This window comes from Oncorhynchus mykiss, chromosome 25 (assembly GCF_057628025.1).
Source record: "Oncorhynchus mykiss isolate SJ-2025 chromosome 25, ASM5762802v1, whole genome shotgun sequence".
Lineage (NCBI taxonomy): Eukaryota > Metazoa > Chordata > Actinopteri > Salmoniformes > Salmonidae > Oncorhynchus > Oncorhynchus mykiss.
The window spans coordinates 23,558,803-23,577,500 of record NC_143046.1 but is presented as its reverse complement, the minus strand read 5'-3'; the positions used below and the strand labels follow the sequence as shown (position 1 = coordinate 23,577,500).

The window sequence follows — 18,698 nt, the reverse complement described above, 5'->3', positions numbered from 1 at the left end:
GTTCTTATCGTTCTTCTGTCCTCTCTAATCCTCTGTGTGTGTCAAATCAAATCAACCGTTATTGGTCACGTACACAGATCTACAGGTGTTATAGCCCAGGGCAGTCCAGAATATAATTGTCCTGTGTTTTATATAGGCAGCATATTCGGAAAGTATTCAGACCCTTTGACTTTTTCACATTTTGTTATGTTGCAGCCCTATTCTAAAATGGATTAAATTGTTGTTTTCCCCTTATTAACCTACACACAAGACCCCATAATGACAAAGCGTAAAAGGTTGTTTTTCCAAAGGTATGGAAAACAAAGCAAAAATACCTTATTTATATAAGTATTCAGACCCTTTTCTATGAGACTCGAAATTGAGCTCAGGTGCATCCTGTTTCCATTGATCATCCTTGAGATGTTTCTACATCTTGATTATGGTAAATTAAATTGATTGGACATGATTTGGAAAGGCACACAGCTGTCTATATAAGGTCCCACAATTGACAGTGCATGTCAGAGCAAAAACTAGAGCTCCAAGACAGGATTGTGTCGAGACACAGATCTGAGGAAGGGTATACATTTTTGTTTTCAGCAGTGAAGGTTTCCAAGAACACAGTGGCCTCCATCAATAAATGGAAGAAGTTTGAAACAACCAATACTCTTCCTAGAGCTGGCTACACAGACAAACTGAGCAATCGGGGGAGAAGGGCCTTGGTCACGGAGGTGACCAAGAACCCGGTGGTCACTCTGACAGAGCTCCAGAGTTTCTTGTGGAGATGGGAGAACCTTCTAGAAGGACAACCATCTCCTCACTTCATGGTAGAGTGTCCAGACGGAAACCACTCCACAGTAAAAGGTACATGACAGCCCGTTTGGAGTTTACCGAAAGGCACCTAAAGGACTCTCAGACCATGAGAAACAAGATTCTGTGGTCTGATGAAACCAAGATTGAACTCGTTGACCTGAATTCCGATCATCACATCTGGGGGAAACCTAGCACCACCCCTACGGTGAAGCATGGTGGTGGCAGCATCATGCTGTGGGGATGTTTTTCAGCAGCAGGGACTAGCAGAATGGTCAGGATCGAAGGAAAGATGAACGGAGCAAAGTACAGAGAGATCCTTAATGAAAACCTTCTCCAGAGCGCTCAGGACCGCAGACTGGGGTGAAACCTGTTTTTGCTTTGTCATTAGTGGATATTGTGATGTCAGTAGTGGGTATTGTGATGTCATTAGTGGGTATTGTGATGTCATTAGTGGGTATTGTGTGTAGATTGATGAAGATTTTTTTTATTTCATCCATTTTAGAATAAGGCTGTAACGTATAAAAATGTGGATAAAGTCAAGGGGTCTGAATGGAATAATGCTGTGAAATTGTGACAATTATGATAATACCCTTTTAGTGTAAGAGCTGTTTGAAAAGATGGCCTGAAATTTCTACCTGTTTTGGTGGGATGGAGTTTTGGCCTGACACCAGGCGGTATATATAGTCAATAGACTAATAAGAAAGATCTTTCCAAACCTATCTTTCAATAATAGCTAGTTGAGAAGTGTCTCTTTCTAAGAGGCTATTGATTTGATATTGAGATAAAAACATCTCCATTGAAACATTAACAATCCAAAGTAGATATATTAGGGTGAGCAGTGTCATAATCCAGAATCTAAATATGAATACGTGGTGTGTATAGACAGTTTATAATTTGTTAAACAAAATGATATGTTAAGTAATAGATATATTAGGATGAGCCTAATCCTCTGATAATCCTCTTTGTACATGAGTGTGTGTGTGTTGGGTTGAGTTGACACAGTGGCTGTGTGTATTGGTCCAGGCACTGTGGTCTAGGCACTGACCCATGGTTGTGGCCCCCAGGGGACTCTCTGTGTGTGTAGAGCCCACTCCTGACAGAGAGGCAGACAGGAACACAGCTTTGTTGGCATGGGCTCATACCAGGCTAACGGCCCCTCTGTGGTTCCCTGGCCCCTTGGAGGAAGTGAAGCTTCCCACTACCCACTGGTTCTCCTCTCAGTCCCAGTACACTGCTCCTTTAATTTGGCACAAAACCTTTAGCTCTGGCCAAGGACAGAGAGAGAGACAGAGAGAGAGACAGAGAGAGAGAGAGAGAGAGACAGAGAGAGAGAGAGAGAGACAGAGAGAGACAGAGAGAGACAGAGACAGAGACAGACAGAGACAGAGAGAGAGAGAGTTAGAGAGAGAGAGAGAGAGAGAGAGCGAGAGAGAGAGAGAGAGAGAGAGCGAGAGAGAGCGAGAGAGAGAGCGAGAGAGAGAGAGCCAATCTCTCTGTGTGTGGCAGGGATGGCAAGGATGCACTGTTTACTGTGAGGCTTGAGTCACAGATGGCACAACGCATTTGCAATTAGGATAATCTCTGTGTGTGTTTTGGTCTGTGAGATGGAGAGAGCGAGAGAGAGACAGAGGGAGAATGTTCTCTGTACGTGGCTTGACCTCCTGTACAGTACATGTATGAAACAGTGTTCACTGGCTGGTATTTTAGACGTCCACAGTAAATTACATAACCAGGAATTGATGCAGCGTAGGACTGCTTGAGATGCAGAATAGGTTGGGCATTAAGCCCCAACTATCTACTTCTATCCCTCCCTCCCCCCATTTACCTTCCTCTTCCTTTCTTTCTTTCTCTGTCTGTCTGTCTCTCTCTGTCTCTCTCTTTCTGTCCATCTCCCTCCATCTGCATCTGTGTTACCAGTACTACCAGATGACAGTGTTACCATTACCAGATGACAGTATTACCAGTACTACCAGATGACAGTGTTACCAGTAGTACCAGTGGACAGTGTTACCAATACTACCAGATGACAGGGTAACCATTGCCAGATGACACTATTACCAGTACTACCAGTGGACAGTGTTACCAATACTACCAGATGACAGGGTAAACATTACCAGATGACAGCATTACCAGAAACTACCAGATGACAGTGTAACCATTACCAGTTGACAGTGTTACTACTACCATATGACAGGCTTACCAGCTTACCAGTAGTACCAGTGGACAGTGTTACCACTACCAGATGACAGTGTTACCACTACCAGATGACAGTGTTACCAATACTACCAGATGGCAGGGTAACCATTACCAGATTACCATTGCTACCAGATGACAGTGTTACCAGTGGAACCAGTGGACAGTGTTACCAGTGCTACCAGACGACAGTGTTACCCGTAGTACCAGTGGACAGTGTTACCAATACTACCAGATGACAGAGTAACCATTACCAGATGACAGTATTACCAGTACTACCAGATGACAGTGTAACCATTACCAGTTTACAGTGTTACTACTACCATATGACAGGATTATAATTACCAGTTGACGTGTGAATAGTACTACCACATGACCAGTGGTACCAGTACCAGATGACAGTGTTACCAGTACTACCAGATTACAGTTGTACCACTACCACATGACAGTTGTTACCAGTATTACCACATGATAGCTATACCACTTCCAGATGACAGTGTTACCAGTGCCAGATGACAGTGTTACCAGTACCAGACAACAGTGTTAACAGTACTATCAGACGACAGTGTTAACAGTACTATCAGACGACAGTGTTAACAGTACTATCAGACGACAGTGTTAACAGTACTATCAGACAACAGTGTTAACAGTACTATCAGACGGCAGTGTTAACAGTAGGAAAAGGTCACAGTGTTAACAGTCCTACCAGATTACAGTTTTCTCACTACCAGATGACTGTGTTAACAGTACTACCAGGTGAAAGCGTTACCAGTACCAGATGATAGTATTTGCAGTACTACCAGATGACAGTGTTACCATTACTACCAGATTACAGGTGTCACCACTACCAGATGACAGTATTACCAGTACTACCAGCTGACAGTGTTACCAGTACTACCAGATGACAGTGTTATCATCACTACCAGATGACAGTGTTACCACTTCGAGATAACAGCTGTTACCAGTACTACCAGCTTACAGGTGTAACCATTACCATATGACAGTATTACCAGTACTACCAGATGACAGGTGTTACCACTACCAGCTGACAGTGTTACCAGTACTACCAGATGACAGTGTTATCATCACTACCATAAGACAGTGTTACCACATTGAGATAAAAGTTGTTACCAGTACTACCAGATGACAGTGTTACCAGTACTACCAAGTAACAGTGTTACCATTACTACCAGATGACAGAATCACCACTTCCAGATGACAGTTGTTACCACTACCAGATGACATTGTTACCAGTACTACCAAGTAACAGTGTTACCATTACCACCAGATGACAGGTGTTACCATTTTCAGTTGACAGGAATTAGCACTACCAGGCGCACTTCTCTGTATGTTGGTGTCCTGGAAAAGATTCATCTGGAGGCGAAAGAAACACACAAATGTTTAGGCGAGGTGTAGGTGTTTAAAGTGTATAAAACACTTTAAAAGAAAAGGAGAGCCGCACACTAGGAGCTCAGATACAATAATGTAATAACCTAACATCCAGAGTTATGACAGACAAGCTGTTTTCATCAGGGTCCTGGAAGAGAACAGTATGTGGTTCTCCAGATATTATGTCCTAATTTGTCCTATAACTTTCACACACGATTGCCTGGGATTATAGAGCATCCACAATTTTACCAGGAATGTGATTTTAATTTGGGCCGTTCATCTCCTCAGAGACCAAGTGCGGCTTAACCTACACCACAGACATCATTCAGACAGACGCACACACACACACACACACACACACACACACACACACACACACACACACACACACACACACACACACACACACGCACACGCACACACACACACACACACACACACACACACACACACACACACACACACACACACACACACAGAGAAATACACAGCCCAGCTATTCCGTACTTATTTTATGTGTTTCACAACTCAGTGTTTTCTTTCCTAAGGCATGAGATTTCTTTCCTATGAGATTCCCTCTCACCAGCGATGCTTGGCCGTAGCAGTGGGGAGTGTGACACAACATAACACAGACTAGCTGCTCTCATTAGTCTACAGAAGAAATGTGTTTGATGAGAATCCATGCTAATGTTGTAATCTACTGTAGTTAGGTGTTGGAACGTTTGTTATTGAGTCCAGGATTTTGTCATTTAGTAGGTAAATGCATGTGGTCTCGCTTTCGCTCATAATTTTATTGTGTTGGTGAATGCTGTCCCTTGACTTTGGCACAATGTAAAAACACATGATAATACATGTTGTGTTTTTTTGAACTGTTATTTAATAAGAAAACATGTACATCCTTTACACCACAACACATCCATTTGTATGCATTGTAGAAAACACTGGGGGCTAGCAGGTTGGCTTGTCCCACTGGTATAGATGAGTAGTGACATGTGTTGTGGGTTTAGATATATCAATCTATTATTTTGAATGCTAGACAATGAACACAATTATTGAATATATTGTTTCAATAAGAATAAAGAACACTATTACAATGCCTATTTCTTTATGTAGTATAATGTGTCCCTCAGTTTGATTTCATTGGTGTTACCACTTTGACAAATCACTGATTACAAAGATATACAAGGACATTGATTATACCCGCCAGTAGCAAACAGTAGCAAACTGGAGGGAGGGGCCTATAAATCCTCTTCAGGAACTTTTTTTCAATTTTCGCCTAAAATGACATACCCAAATCTGACTGCCTGTAACTCAGGCCCTGAATCAAGGATATGCATATTATTGGTACCATTTGAAAGGAAACACTTTGACGTTTGTGGAAATGTGGAAGGAATGTAGGAGAATATAACACATTAGATCTGGTAAAAGAAAATACAAAGAAAAAAATGTATTTTGTATTTTTTTTTACACCATCATCTTTGAAATGCAAGAGAAAGGCCATCATGTATTATTCCAGCCCAGCTGCAATTTAGATTTTGGCCACTATATGGCAGCAGTGAAAGTGCAAAGTTTTAGACTGAGCCAATGAACCATTGCATTTCTGTTCAAAATGTTGTTTCCAACTGCCCAAATGTGCCTAATTGGTTGATTTCAACTTTTTATGTTCAAAACTGTGCACTCTCCTCAAATAATAGCACGGTATTCTTTCACTGTAATAGCTACTGTAAATTAGACAGTGCAGTTAGATTAACAAGAATGTAAGCTTTCTGCCAATATCAGATATGTCTATGTCTTACGAAATGGTCTTGTTACTTACAACCTCATGCTAATAGCATTAGCCTACATTAGCTCAACGTCCCGCAGGGGACCCACCGATCCTGAAATACAAATATTACTGGTGACACAATGTTACCATAATGGTAAAGTCATTTAAGATACCATATTCATTTATTTAGAATGGGAAGATGTACCAGGGCTCCCAAGTGGCGCAGCGGTCTAAGGCACTGCATCTCAGTGCTAGAGATATCACTACAGTCTGTATCACAACCAGCTGTGATTGAGAGTGCCATAGGGCGGCGCACAATTGACTCAGCGTGGTCCTGGTTTGGCAGGTGTAGGCCTTCATTGTAAATAAGAATTTGTTCTTAACTGACTTGCCTAGTTAAATAAAGGTAAACACATTTTTATTTGATTTGTATTTTTTAATTCAAATGCAATGCACAAATGCCACCGTAATTGAAATATGACCTTGAGATAGCAAGGCTAAGAAGTTTAAGATGCTATGTAGCCTTGAACACATGCCGATTCCTGCCCTCTTTTTGAAGAGGTGCATCTCATCTGGAACGTATCTGTCTTCCCTCAGAATGTTGGGGTCATCCCAGGCCCTGTTAGTGTTGTTATGTGTCAATTCCAAGTGGCTAGGTTGGTGTCCGCCAGCCAGGTCCACCAGTCACATACCTGGGACTAATGTGGCGTCGTTGTCAGAAGGGGTAAAAATGATATTTATCTAGTTTAGGATCTCTGGCCTCCTTTACTGTGTCTTCTGGCAATGTTGCAAAAGGCCGCTATGAGCTGTTTTTGTCCCCCGTTATTTATCTTTCACTGAGGCAGTTTACATGTCCAGCTGATTTGGTCCATCATGAACCACATGGTTTCATTACAGCATGCTGCCATCTATTGGACACAAATAGAAGTACACTAGTGAGCTTATCAAGCAGCCTGACGCGTGCAGCTTTATGCATTGACTCTAATGATATGAAGGCTGTTGTTATGAACAGGGAACACAGATCAATACAGATCAATATAAAGCTGTATAACTTGTATCTGTTCTTGTTCCCCCAGGGTCTTTCAACCCAGACTTTCGTCCTCCTGAGACGCTGTTCAAGGTGTTCTTCTGGCTGGGCTACTTCAACTCCTGTCTCAACCCCATCATCTACCCCTGCTACAGCCGAGAGTTCAAACTGGCCTTCATACGCATCCTCCGGTTGGTCTATTACTTTAATACCTATCATATTACTGTACTCCTTAATTCATCTGCATCCTCCGGTTGGCCTTTCGTATTTCTTAGGCCAATGATATAAAATGATGTTAGAGTATGTACATTGTGTCTGTAGCTGTGGAAACAAAAGACACATTTCAATGGACAATGTTTTTAATTAAACATTTTCCCGCCACTCCCCAACCTTAGATGCCAGTGTCACTATAGAAGTCGCCCAGGCTGGCGGGCTTCCAACTACCGCACCTCCCACTTCAACTCCTCTGGCCACTCACGGAAGAACTCTGCAGAGTCTGGCTACTCACGGAAGAACTCTGCCTGCCTCAACGGGAGCCAGCGCACCCTGCCCTCCTCAGCCAGCCCCAGCCCCAGCTACCTGCCGTCCTGCTCAGAGGGGGAGACCCTCTCCACCTGCTGGGCCTCTGCTGCCTCCAGGCCCTCCTCTATGCTGCCTGGGAGTCCTGCTGACTGCCAGCTGGGGACACTGAGGGGGGGTGTAGGGGGTGGAGGGACTCAGAGGGGGATGTCTCACAGGAAGTCCAGCCAGGGGGTGTTCTCGTTCCCATGTGGGGAGCGTGAAGGGGACATACCTGAGGATAAGGTTTGACTGTCTGGGAGTCTTACAGCCATCAGTTGTTGTTAAATGATTCCTTATGGGGATTTAAATCATGTTCAGTACCTGATTGATGAGGGGGAGTGATGTATGGTTCCATTTACTGTCAATGGTTCAAGTCAAGTCAAACTGTCAATGGTTTTGTTATGTTGGCATGGAAAATGGTTGAAGGAGTAGAGATGGCGCTACAGTGGCCTCTGCTGTATGTTAGCAGGTATTACTGAGCATCAGGGTCTGTCCAGCATCTGTTCAATGGAACAGTGTCAGATGGAGATGACTACAGATGAAGCTGTCTTGTATTTCTCAGAGAAATGATCAAGGGCAATAGTGTAGAAATGGGATAAACCACAAGAACTGTACATTATGGATTTGACCATATCATACCAATGTATGCATCTGTTTCAAGGCTGTACATACAGGGAGATTCTCGTTTGGGCCAAAGACCGTCCTTCGTCCTCTCTCCTCTGTGACCCAGAAACCAAAAAGTGGTTTAATGTTGGAGGAGTGTGTTAATTCGTTAGTGGGAGAACAGAAGAGTGTCTTCCCCTCCTCAATGGCCACCTTTCATCAAGGATACTCATGTGTATCCTACCGCGGAAAAGTTTTGAAATCTGCCACACCCCCTTTGAATCAGCTTTTATGTCAGTGGAGAAAAAAATGAACACATTTAAAAAGAATATGCTACTTATTGTTTTATATATAAATGTATTGAAAAACGAATTTAATTTGTTTTGAGCACTTTACACGTGTTTGGGGGATCCACCTGTGTAAATGCAATTTTCCTAATGATGCGCAAGTGGAGAGGGACCGTCTCATTTCAAGCAACTGTATTTTCATCCACGTTCACTCTCCTCGCTGACTCTCCTTGATTAACTTTGACCTTTTTCAAAAGGAGGCGAGAGTGGACGGAGGAGAGAGGACGCCGGAGGTGAGCAAATCTAAGTTATAAAAGGCCACAGTATTGGCCCTAGGACTGGGAGAGACTATGCTACCTTGGGACTACCTGTAGAACTGCAACCTAATCTGTCATTCATTCTCTTTCAGCTGGTCTGATCTGTAAATGTTTCTGGTCTCCTGGGGCTGTGGTCATTCTCTTTCAGCTGGTCTGATCTGTGATTGTTTCTGGTCTCCTGGGGCTGTGGTCAATCTCTTTCAGTTGGTCTGATCTGTGAATGTTTCTGGTCTCCTGGGTCTGTGGTCATTCTCTTTCAGTTGTTCTGATCTGTGAATGTTGCTGGCCTGTGGTCATTATCTTTAAGTTGGTCTGATCTGTGAATGTTTCTGTAGTGTGATCAGTCGGAGAATGGTGCTATATGTAAAGAGCAGATGATCACATTTCTGTTAATGTCCCTCATTGTCTTTATGGTGTGTTTGCTTAAATAAAGTATAACCTGGTTTATCCGGTGTAGTAATCATATGGGAAAACATGTAGTGGGTAAATAAAGTCTAACCTGGTTTATCCGGTGTAGTAATCATATGGGAAAACATCTAGTGGGTAATCATATGGGATTACATCTCTTTCCGTTGCCCACGGAAAATGAGGGTGGGCTGGGAGCGGGCTGCATCGGTGGCACTGTGTTATTTTCAAAGCAGGTGAAGAAGGTATTTAGCTTGTCTGGGAGCAAGACGTCGGTGTCCGCGACGTGGCTGGTTTTCCCTATGTAATCCGTGATTGTCTGTAGACCCTGCCACATACGTCTTGTGTCTGAACCGTTGAATTGCGACTCCACTTTGTCTCTGTGCTGAGGTTTTGCCTGTTTGATTGCCTTATGGAAGGAATAACTACACTGTTTGTATTCAACCATATTCCCAGTCACATTGCCATGGTTAAATGCGGTGGTCCGTGCTTTCAGATTTGCGCGAATGCTGCCATCTATCCGCGGTTTCTGTTTTGGGTATGTTTTAATAGCCACCGTGGGAACAACAGACCCTATACACTTCCTGATGAACTCAGTCACAGCGTCCGTGTATATGTCAATGTTATTCTCAGAGGCTACCCAGAACATATCCCAGTCCCAATGATCAAGACAATCTAAAAGCATGGATTCTGATTGGTTTCTGCCTATAGGAAGGGAGGAGCAAAATGGAGTCGTGATTTGATTTTCCTGAAGGGAGGGTGTGGAGGGCCTTGTAGGCATAGGCATTTCGAAAACGCGAATAGCAGTGATCTAGTGTTTTTCATAAGCGAGTACTACAGTCAATGTGTTGATAGAACTTCGGAAGTGATTTCCTCAAATTTGCTTTGTTAAAAAAAGGTGCATGTTTTAAGATCTGACAAGTCTCCCATTTCACTCCCTCTCTGTCTCTTTGTGCTGTTTTGTTGAAATGAACCTGTAGCTATATCATTGTTTCTTTCACTGAATAAAAGAGGAAATAATTTGGTGTCAAGATATTCCCTTTATCCTCTCTGTCATGAGATTGTTATCATTTGAAGGTGTCAGTGCTTGCAGTGTCATTGCGTTGCCAGGGTGACAGAGTAGTTAACCAGGCTGTGGGAGCCAGCTACGTAACACAATGTTTCTTTCACCCTATCAGGATCAGGAAGAGAAAGAGAAAGCTTCTACAGGGGCCGATGTCTTTATGCAACGCTCACTCCTATTTGTGATAGGACCTGACAACCAGATTACCACAATCAAAAGAGGAACCTGAAGCCAATGACATCATTTGGAGTGACATTATATTTCACAATCCTACATTTGATATTATTTCAATCTGTGCTGTCCAAGGTACAATTCGACTTATTTCTTAATGAACAGTGGAGTTTATTTTATGGCTGCTTTTGAAATCATTTACCTCAATCTAATTTCATACACACCTGAGACATGTTTATAACACAACAGATGGTCACTTTGGTGAGAAACAGTTCTCCATTTGACTTGGCTTATGTGCAGTAGAGGGTGAATTACCTATGTCACTGACCAACATCTTGGCACACTGCCAGTGATTGTGGCACCATTATCAATGTTTATGGTTCTATGTGTGTGGTTGGTTGACGGTGTACACTATTTAAAGGAGCAAAGTGGCATCTCACCTCATCTTCATCAATTAGCTGCTGCTTCCATCGCTAAGCTGCCAGGCTTACACTGGGAGATACGAGATCCATGATGAATTCCTTAAGCACATTGGTAAGAAACTAGCGGTCTCCTACTATTCTATATGGTGTCTGAACAAAAGAATATGGTGACGGTATTGTTGAAAAAGGCAGCAAAAAGCTTCAAATTTTTTCATACTTCTCATTTTGTATTCAAGAGAGAGTGAGAGAGAGAGAAAGAGAGAAAGAGAGTAGGAGAGAGAAATAAAGAGAGAGGTTGAGAGAGAGAGAAATAGAGAGAGAGAGAAAGAGACAGAGAGTGTGAGAGAGAGAGAAAGAGAGAGAGGGTGAGAGAGAGGGTGAGAGAGAGAGAAATAGAGAGAGAGAGAAAGAGACAGAGAGTGTGAGAGAGAGAGAAAGAGAGAGAGGGTGAGAGAGAGGGTGAGAGAGAGAAAAAGAGAGAGAGGGTGAGAGAGAGAGAAAAAGAGCGAGAGAGAAAAAGAGAGAGACGGTGAGAGAGAGAGAGAAAGAGAGAGGATGACCGGAACCTCCTACGACGGGCCGCAGACCGGAACCTCCTACGACGGATCGCAGACCGGAACCTCCTACGACGGGTCGCAGACCGGAACCTCATACGACGGGTCGCAGACCGGAACCTCATACGACGGGTCGCAGACCGGAACCTCCTACGACGGGTCGCAGACCGGAACCTCCTACGACGGATCGCAGACCGGAACCTCCTACGACGGATCGCAGACCGGAACCTCCTACGACGGGTCGCAGACCGGAACCTCCTACGACGGGTCGCAGACCGGAACCTCCTACGACGGGTCGCAGACCAGAATCTCCTACGACGGGTCGCAGACCGGAACCTCCAACGACGGGCCGCAGACCGGAACCTCCTACGACGGGCCGCAGACCGGAACCTCCTACGACGGGTCGCAGACCGGAACTTCCTACGACGGGTCGCAGACCGGAACCTCCTACGACGGGTCGCAGACCGGAACTTCCTACGACGGGTCGCAGACCGGAACCTCCTACGACGGGTCCCAGTCCGGAACCGCCAGAGTCTCCCTCCAGTCCGGATCCGCCAGAGTCTCCCTCCAGTCCAGAGGAGCCACTCACTCCTGACTCGAACATCAGTCCAGTGGCGTCCTCTAGTCCGGGGTCGGCGGTGAGGGTTCCCGCTCCAGAGACATCACGTAAGTGGGCTGAGTCAGAAGTGGAGCGGGATCCACGTCCAAACCCTCCCATATAGGCTTAGGCGTGCGGCCAGGAGTCCGCACCTTTGGGTGAAAGGGACCTTAGTATTCTTTTATTTAAAATGATTTTGGTTAGGTCAGGGTGTGACATGGGTGATATATGTGTTTTTATCACTGTCTATGGGTTTTGTATGTTTATGGGGTTGTCTACTATCTAGGTGTTTTGTATGTCTATGGTTGCCTATATTGGTTCTCAATCAGAGGCAGCTGTATAACATTGTCTCTGATTGGGAACCATATTTAGGCAACCATATTCTTTGGGTAATTCGTGGGTCATTGTCTATGTGTTAGTTGCCTGCACTATATTTAGCTTCACGTTTGTTTTGTTGTTTTTGTAGTTTGTTTTTGTGTTTCTTCGTCGTCATTAAAAAATATGTATTCATCTCATGCTGCGCCTTGGTCTCCTCCATTCAACAAACGTGATAGAGGTAGTCACCTGGAATGCATTTCAATTAACAGACGTGCCTTGTTAAAAGTTCATTTGTGGAATTTCTTTCCTTCTTAATGGGTTTGAGCCAATCAGTTGTGTTGTGACAAGGTAGGGGGTATACAGAAGATAGCCATATTTGGTAAAAGACCAAGTCCATATTATTGTAAGAACAGCTCAAATGAGCAAAGAGAAACAACAGTCCATCATTATTTTAAGATTTGAAGGTCAGCCATTCCGGAAAATGTCAAGAATTTTTTAAGTTTATTGAAGTACAGTCGAAAAACCATCAAGCGCTATGATGAAACTGGCTCTCATGAGGACCGTCACGGGAATGGAAGACCCAGAGTTACCGTTCTTTAGAGTTACCAGCCTCAGAAATTGCAGCCCAAATAAATGCTTCACAGAGTTCAAGTAATTTCTGTACTTCTGTCCTTGAGCTGTTCTTGTCTATTGACGTTCTGTATTATCAAATCAAATTGTATTTGTCACATACACATGGTTAGCAGATGTTAATGCGAGTGTAGCGAAATGCTTTTGCTTCTTGTTCCGACAATGCAGTAATAACCAACGAGTAATCTAACCTAACAGTTCCACAACTACTACCTTATGCACACAAGTGTAAAGGGATAAAGAATATGTACATAAAGATATATGAATGAGTGATGGTACAGAATGGCACCGGCAATATGCAGTAGATGGTATAGAGTACAGTATATACATATGAGATGAGTAATGTAGGGTATGTAAACAAAGTGGCATAGTTTAAAGTGGCTAGTGATACATGTATTACATAAAGATGCAGTAGATGATATAGAGTACAGTATATGAATATACATATGAGATGAGTAATGTAGGGTATGTAAACATTATATTAAGTGGCATTGTTTAAAGTGGCTAGTGATGCATTTTTTCCATCAATTTCCATTATTAAAGTGGCTGGAGTTGAGTCAGTATGTTGGCAGCAGCCACTCAATGTTAGTGGTGGCTGTTTAACAGTCTAATGGCCTTGAGATAGAAGCTGTTTTTCAGTCTCTCGGTCCCAGCTTTGATGCACCTGTACTGACCTCGCCTTCTGGATGATAGCGGGGTGAACAGGCAGTGGCTCGGGTGGTTGTTGTCCTTGATGATCTTTATGGCCTTCCTGTGACATTGGGTGGTGTAGGTGTCCTGGAGGGTAGGTAGTTTCATGTTTTGTGTGAACCCCAGGAAGAGCAGCTGCTGCTTGCAACAGCTAATGGGGATGCTAATAAAATGCCAAATTTCAATTACCAAACAGACACATCTCAACATCCACTGTTCAGGGGATACTGTGTGAATCAGGCCTTCATGGTTGAATTGCTGCAAAGAAACGACTAGAAAAGGACCCCAATAATAAGAAGAGACTTGCTTGGGCCAAGAAACATGAGCAATGGACATTAGACCGGTGGAAATTTGTCCATTGGTCTGGAGTCCAAATTGGAGTGTCTTTGGGAGATGCGGTATGGATGAACTGATGATCTCCGCTTGTGTATTTCCCACCGTAAAGCATGGAGGAGGAGGTGTTATGGTGTGGGGGTGCTTTGCTGGTGACACTGTCTGTGATTTTTTTTAAATTAAGGCACACTTAACCAGCATGGCCACAGTATTCTGCAGAGATACACAATCCCATCTGGTTTGGGCTTAGTGGGACTATCATTTGTTTTTCAATAGGACAATGACCCAAAACCACTCCAGGCTGTGTAAGGGCTATTCTACCAATAATTAGAGTGATGGAGTGCTGCATCAGATGATCTGGTCTCCACAATCCCCTGACCTCAACCAAATTGAGATGGTTTGGAATGAGTCAGACTGCAGAGTGAAGGAAAAGCAGGCAACAAGAGCTCAGCATTTGTGGGAACTCCTTGGTTGAGAGAATGCCAAGTGTGTTCAAAGCTGTCATCAAGGCTAAGGGTGGTTAATTGAAGAATCTCAAATATAAAATATATTTAGATTTGTTTAACACTTTTTGGGTTACTACATGATTCCATATGTGTTATTACGTAGTTTGATGTCTTCACTATTATTCTACAATGTAGAAAATAGTAAAAATAAAGAAAAGCCCTTGAATGAGTAAGTGTTCTAAAACTTTTGTCATAAAACGTTTGTTTTTATATTGGTTTCTAGGCCAAGATGATCGTTATTATCAATACTGACTCGGGAGCCTACCACTGAAAAGGAGGGACCAGATTCATATGATTAAATACATGGCTATGGGAGAGACCATCTATCCACCATAGGGGTGTTACGTCAGCAATACTATTGCAATGTGCAGTGCATCTTATTAGAAACATCTGTCTGTCATGCTGCACAAACTTGTTCTGTATGACTCAATCACATCCGATGTGACATTTCTTAAAGCAACAGCAACCCAATAGTGAACAGCATAGGTGAAATCCACTTTTCTGAACACTTGAGTGCCTGACTGTTTCTGCGTGCAGCAACGTTATTTCGTTGCATTGGCAATAGAACGACAAGTTGCCTTGACTGGCATGTGCTCTACAAACTTCCTATTGGAGTCGTTGTGCTGCTGTCAGTGAGGCCTGTGTGTGGAGGGAGGGAATGAGGCAGTTTTGTCAGTGAGTCACTGAACATTGCATGATAAAAAGAAAGAATTCTTTCAAAAGAAGGAGAACACCACACCTCTCTAGAGTTCTCTGCTGTCTCTGGTCAGTTCTTCACCACCATGGCATTCTCTGGGACGTATGAGCTTGAAAGTCAAGAGAATTACGATGAGTTTCTGGAGGCAATTGGTAAGTCAAACTCTAAAAGACGTATTTATGTGTTGAATGTGTTTGAGTCAAACTAAAAGGTTTTAATTAGATGTGTATGTCATTAACCTCAATCTTTCCCCCATGAATCTTTCCCACCGTGCACTACCGTAGCTCTACCCCTAACCACAACCCTAATTCTAATCCTAACAATGACCCCAAATTTAATCCTAACACTAGCCGCAACTATCAGTCTAATTCTAACCATAACCCACATCTTACCCCTACCCTTACCCTAACCCCAACCTTAACATATAACCCTTACTGTACCCTCTGTGCTTTTCCTTCAGGGTTTGCCCATGCCAAGACTGACTTCAAAGTGATAACAGAAGTGCTTCAGGAGGGGGACGATTTTACCTGGTCACAGATTATTCCCAACTGGACCTTGACTAACAAGTTCACCATCGGACAGGAGTGTGAGCTAGAGAGCATGCTACGCTCCAAGTTCGTGGTGAGTGAATAAGTGAATGAATAAATGAATGAGTGTGCTCTTTAAACTCGTGGAATAGTATTCAAAGAGATACAGCGTATGTACTGTACTTTCCCTCTGAATGTAAGTCACGTGGTGAACTCTTTTTGTCCCTCTTAGACCACCGTCACCATGGAAGGAGGCAAGATAATTATTCCGTTCCCCCAGTATCATTTCACTGCTGAGATCAGTGGGGACAAGCTGATCATGGTAGGAGAAAGAGACTGAGGCAGAGAGAAAGAAAGAGTACAGTGATTGAGTTATTGAGTAATTAAAGTTAAGAGACTTGTTAGTGAGGGATTAAAGTAAGGAGACTTGTTAGTGAGGGATTAAAGTAAGGAGACTTGTTAGTGAGTGACTAAAGTAAGGAGACTTGTTAGTGAGTGATTAAAGTAAGGAGGCTTGTTAGTGAGGGATTAAAGTAAGGAGTCTTGTTAGTGAGGGATTAAAGTAAGGAGTCTTGTTAGTGAGGGATTAAAGTAAGGAGACTTGTTAGTGAGGGATTAAAGTAAGGAGACTTGTTAGTGAGGGATTAAAGTAAGGAGACTTGTTAGTGAGTGACTAAAGTAAGGAGACTTGTTAGTGAGTGATTAAAGTAAGGAGGCTTGTTAGTGAGGGATTAAAGTAAGGAGTCTTGTTAGTGAGGGATTAAAGTAAGGAGTCTTGTTAGTGAGGGATTAAAGTAAGGAGACTTGTTAGTGAGTGATTAAAGTAAGGAGACTTGTTAGTGAGGGATTAAAGTAAGGAGACTTGTTAGTGAGGGATTAAAGTAAGGAGACTTGTTGGTGAGGGATTAAAGTAAGGAGACTTGTTAGTGAGGGATTAAAGTAAGGAGACTTGTTAGTGAGTGATTAAAGTAAGGAGTCTTGTTAACACTTTTATGTGACATACTGTACAACAGAATGGACATTTTAATTACAATACTCTGATAAACCCTCTCTCCGTGTTCTTGTCTCCTTTCTCTGTTATACAGCTCTGTACAACCACCGGGGAGAAGGGTGTGACCATGAAGAGAATCAACAAGAGGATCTGATATCAAAAATGTAACGTGTTGAGGCAGAGCTCTTCTGTGTGTGCTGTTACTGGAAACCTTGTCCCCACTACCCCGTAAACTACCCGTATGTTACTGTTTCCCCTCCAGAAACATCTGGATGACTCATACCAGCTGAATCACCCTTCCAGTACATTTCCAGCAGCGGTCCCCTGTCCATATTTAATATAAAAAGAGATATACCAAACAATCTATGCATTTTCCTGATATTCAATGTTTGAAGTGTGTCAATGGAATCCATGAACTACCTTCATGTGAATAAAGTAAAGTCTTATTTCTTTGTACCAGCTGATCATGTAAAATAAAAGTAAAATGAACACACAAGAGAACACCAGACTCATTGCCAAGGCAGCTTTCTTTGTTCTAGAATCATCCTGAGCTTCGCTGTTGCAGTAGAGTAACAGTTGCAGTCTGCCTCCCCCTACTGCTTATTAGGAAACAGTGCAGATGTGTTTCTAGCTCAATAAGGCTTAGTGAAGAGACAGGCAGCTTTGGGCCCTCTTGGGGTTTCTCTTCAATGTATGTGGAGCTGTTCACTCCGCGGGCGCGGAGATCTGGGGGGCCAGACAGAAGGCCGATCTACGCCATCTCATTACATTTACTAACCTCACTGCCTTCCTCAACCATGTTCTTGGATAACCCGTGTAAACGATAGAGGTTATATCATCATATAGGTCTATTTTCTATATCTGGTTTAGATTTTGTTGAAGGATTTTTATCAATAATGACTAAATAATGTATACATTCAACGTGGAATTATAACTAACGTTAATTAACAGAACTCTATGCTGTCTGAAGAATAAAATATATAAAGTTTAAAATGTATACATAGACCAAGAGGAAGTGTTAACAGACAACTTGTGACCACAGTGAAACTAACAACAGGATAAATGTCTGGTCCCCATCCAGGGAGGGGAAAAACTATTGGACTTGCAATAGATTGCGTAGCATGTGGTAACATAAGATAAACAATATGTGTGTGTTGGAATTGCATTGAAAAGTAGCTAAGTCATTGTCCAAGAGGAAGAAAGACAATGTCCAAGAAGAGGAGGGACATATTAAAAGCTATGACACTGTATGTGATATATAAGCCAATGTACTTGTGATTATGGCAGAGCTCTCGGAAATAAACACTACTGATTACTTTTAAGGCTGGTCTCTGTCCATTTTATGCAAATAAGGATTTACAAATTCTTAGAAACGGTGTGTTTTCCTTGAATTGATTAATGAACATATAGGAATCAAAATTCCTCTAACAATCTGGTCCTTCGAGCCGGATCTAAATATCTGTTCCTGTCATCTGAAGGTAACAAGCCGAGAACCGTGCACGGGCGGGACGTGGTCCCGTAAAACAAAGTCCTGTCCCCTGACATTGGGGCTCTATAACAGGCCGGTATACACCCCAGGTGAGCAGGAACGGTGACTAGATCCAAAACCAACATTCCTTTCCCCAGTCGGCGACAAGGTCAGTAGCCTCAATTTTCAATTTTTGGGGGGAATGATTTAAGTTATCTTTGGTTGATGTTCTAAAAGGTTTAGAATTTATCAACAATAGGAGCGTTACTATTCCAAACAGATTCTATGGGTTTTGTACGACCAATATACATGGATGTATCGATAAATGGATGTTAGGTCCGAAATGACCTGAGGTTGTTACGGTGCGTGAATGAGGACCCAAAAGCGAATTAAC

At 42.9% G+C, this 18,698-nt stretch overlaps 2 protein-coding genes across 3 annotated transcripts in view; both read left to right on the top strand.

Moving 5' to 3' along the window:
* The window catches only part of LOC110504794 (alpha-1A adrenergic receptor), a 25,882-nt gene extending 15,515 nt beyond the window's left edge, over nucleotides 1-10,367 (top strand). The window contains exons 2-3 of the mRNA XM_021583608.3: nucleotides 7,213-7,354; nucleotides 7,559-10,367. Coding sequence (XP_021439283.1) covers nucleotides 7,213-7,354; nucleotides 7,559-7,973 — 557 coding nt within the window. The 3' untranslated portion in view covers nucleotides 7,974-10,367. The remainder of the gene's footprint in view (nucleotides 1-7,212; nucleotides 7,355-7,558) is intronic.
* Nucleotides 10,368-15,008: 4,641 nt separating this feature from the next.
* On the top strand, nucleotides 15,009-17,337 carry LOC110504792 (gastrotropin). 2 transcript variants are annotated; one of them, XM_021583607.3, is made up of 5 exons: nucleotides 15,009-15,470; nucleotides 15,779-15,939; nucleotides 16,078-16,167; nucleotides 16,931-17,000; nucleotides 17,099-17,337. In XM_021583607.3, the coding sequence occupies exons 1-4, from the start codon at nucleotides 15,404-15,406 to the stop codon at nucleotides 16,988-16,990; spliced, it is 378 nt and encodes a 125-aa protein (XP_021439282.3). In that variant the 5' UTR covers nucleotides 15,009-15,403; the 3' UTR covers nucleotides 16,991-17,000; nucleotides 17,099-17,337. The 2 variants fall into 2 exon arrangements, with proteins under 2 accessions (XP_021439282.3, XP_021439280.3); XM_021583605.3 differs by having other exon boundaries at nucleotides 16,931-17,337.
* The last annotated feature ends 1,361 nt before the right edge of the window (nucleotides 17,338-18,698 follow it).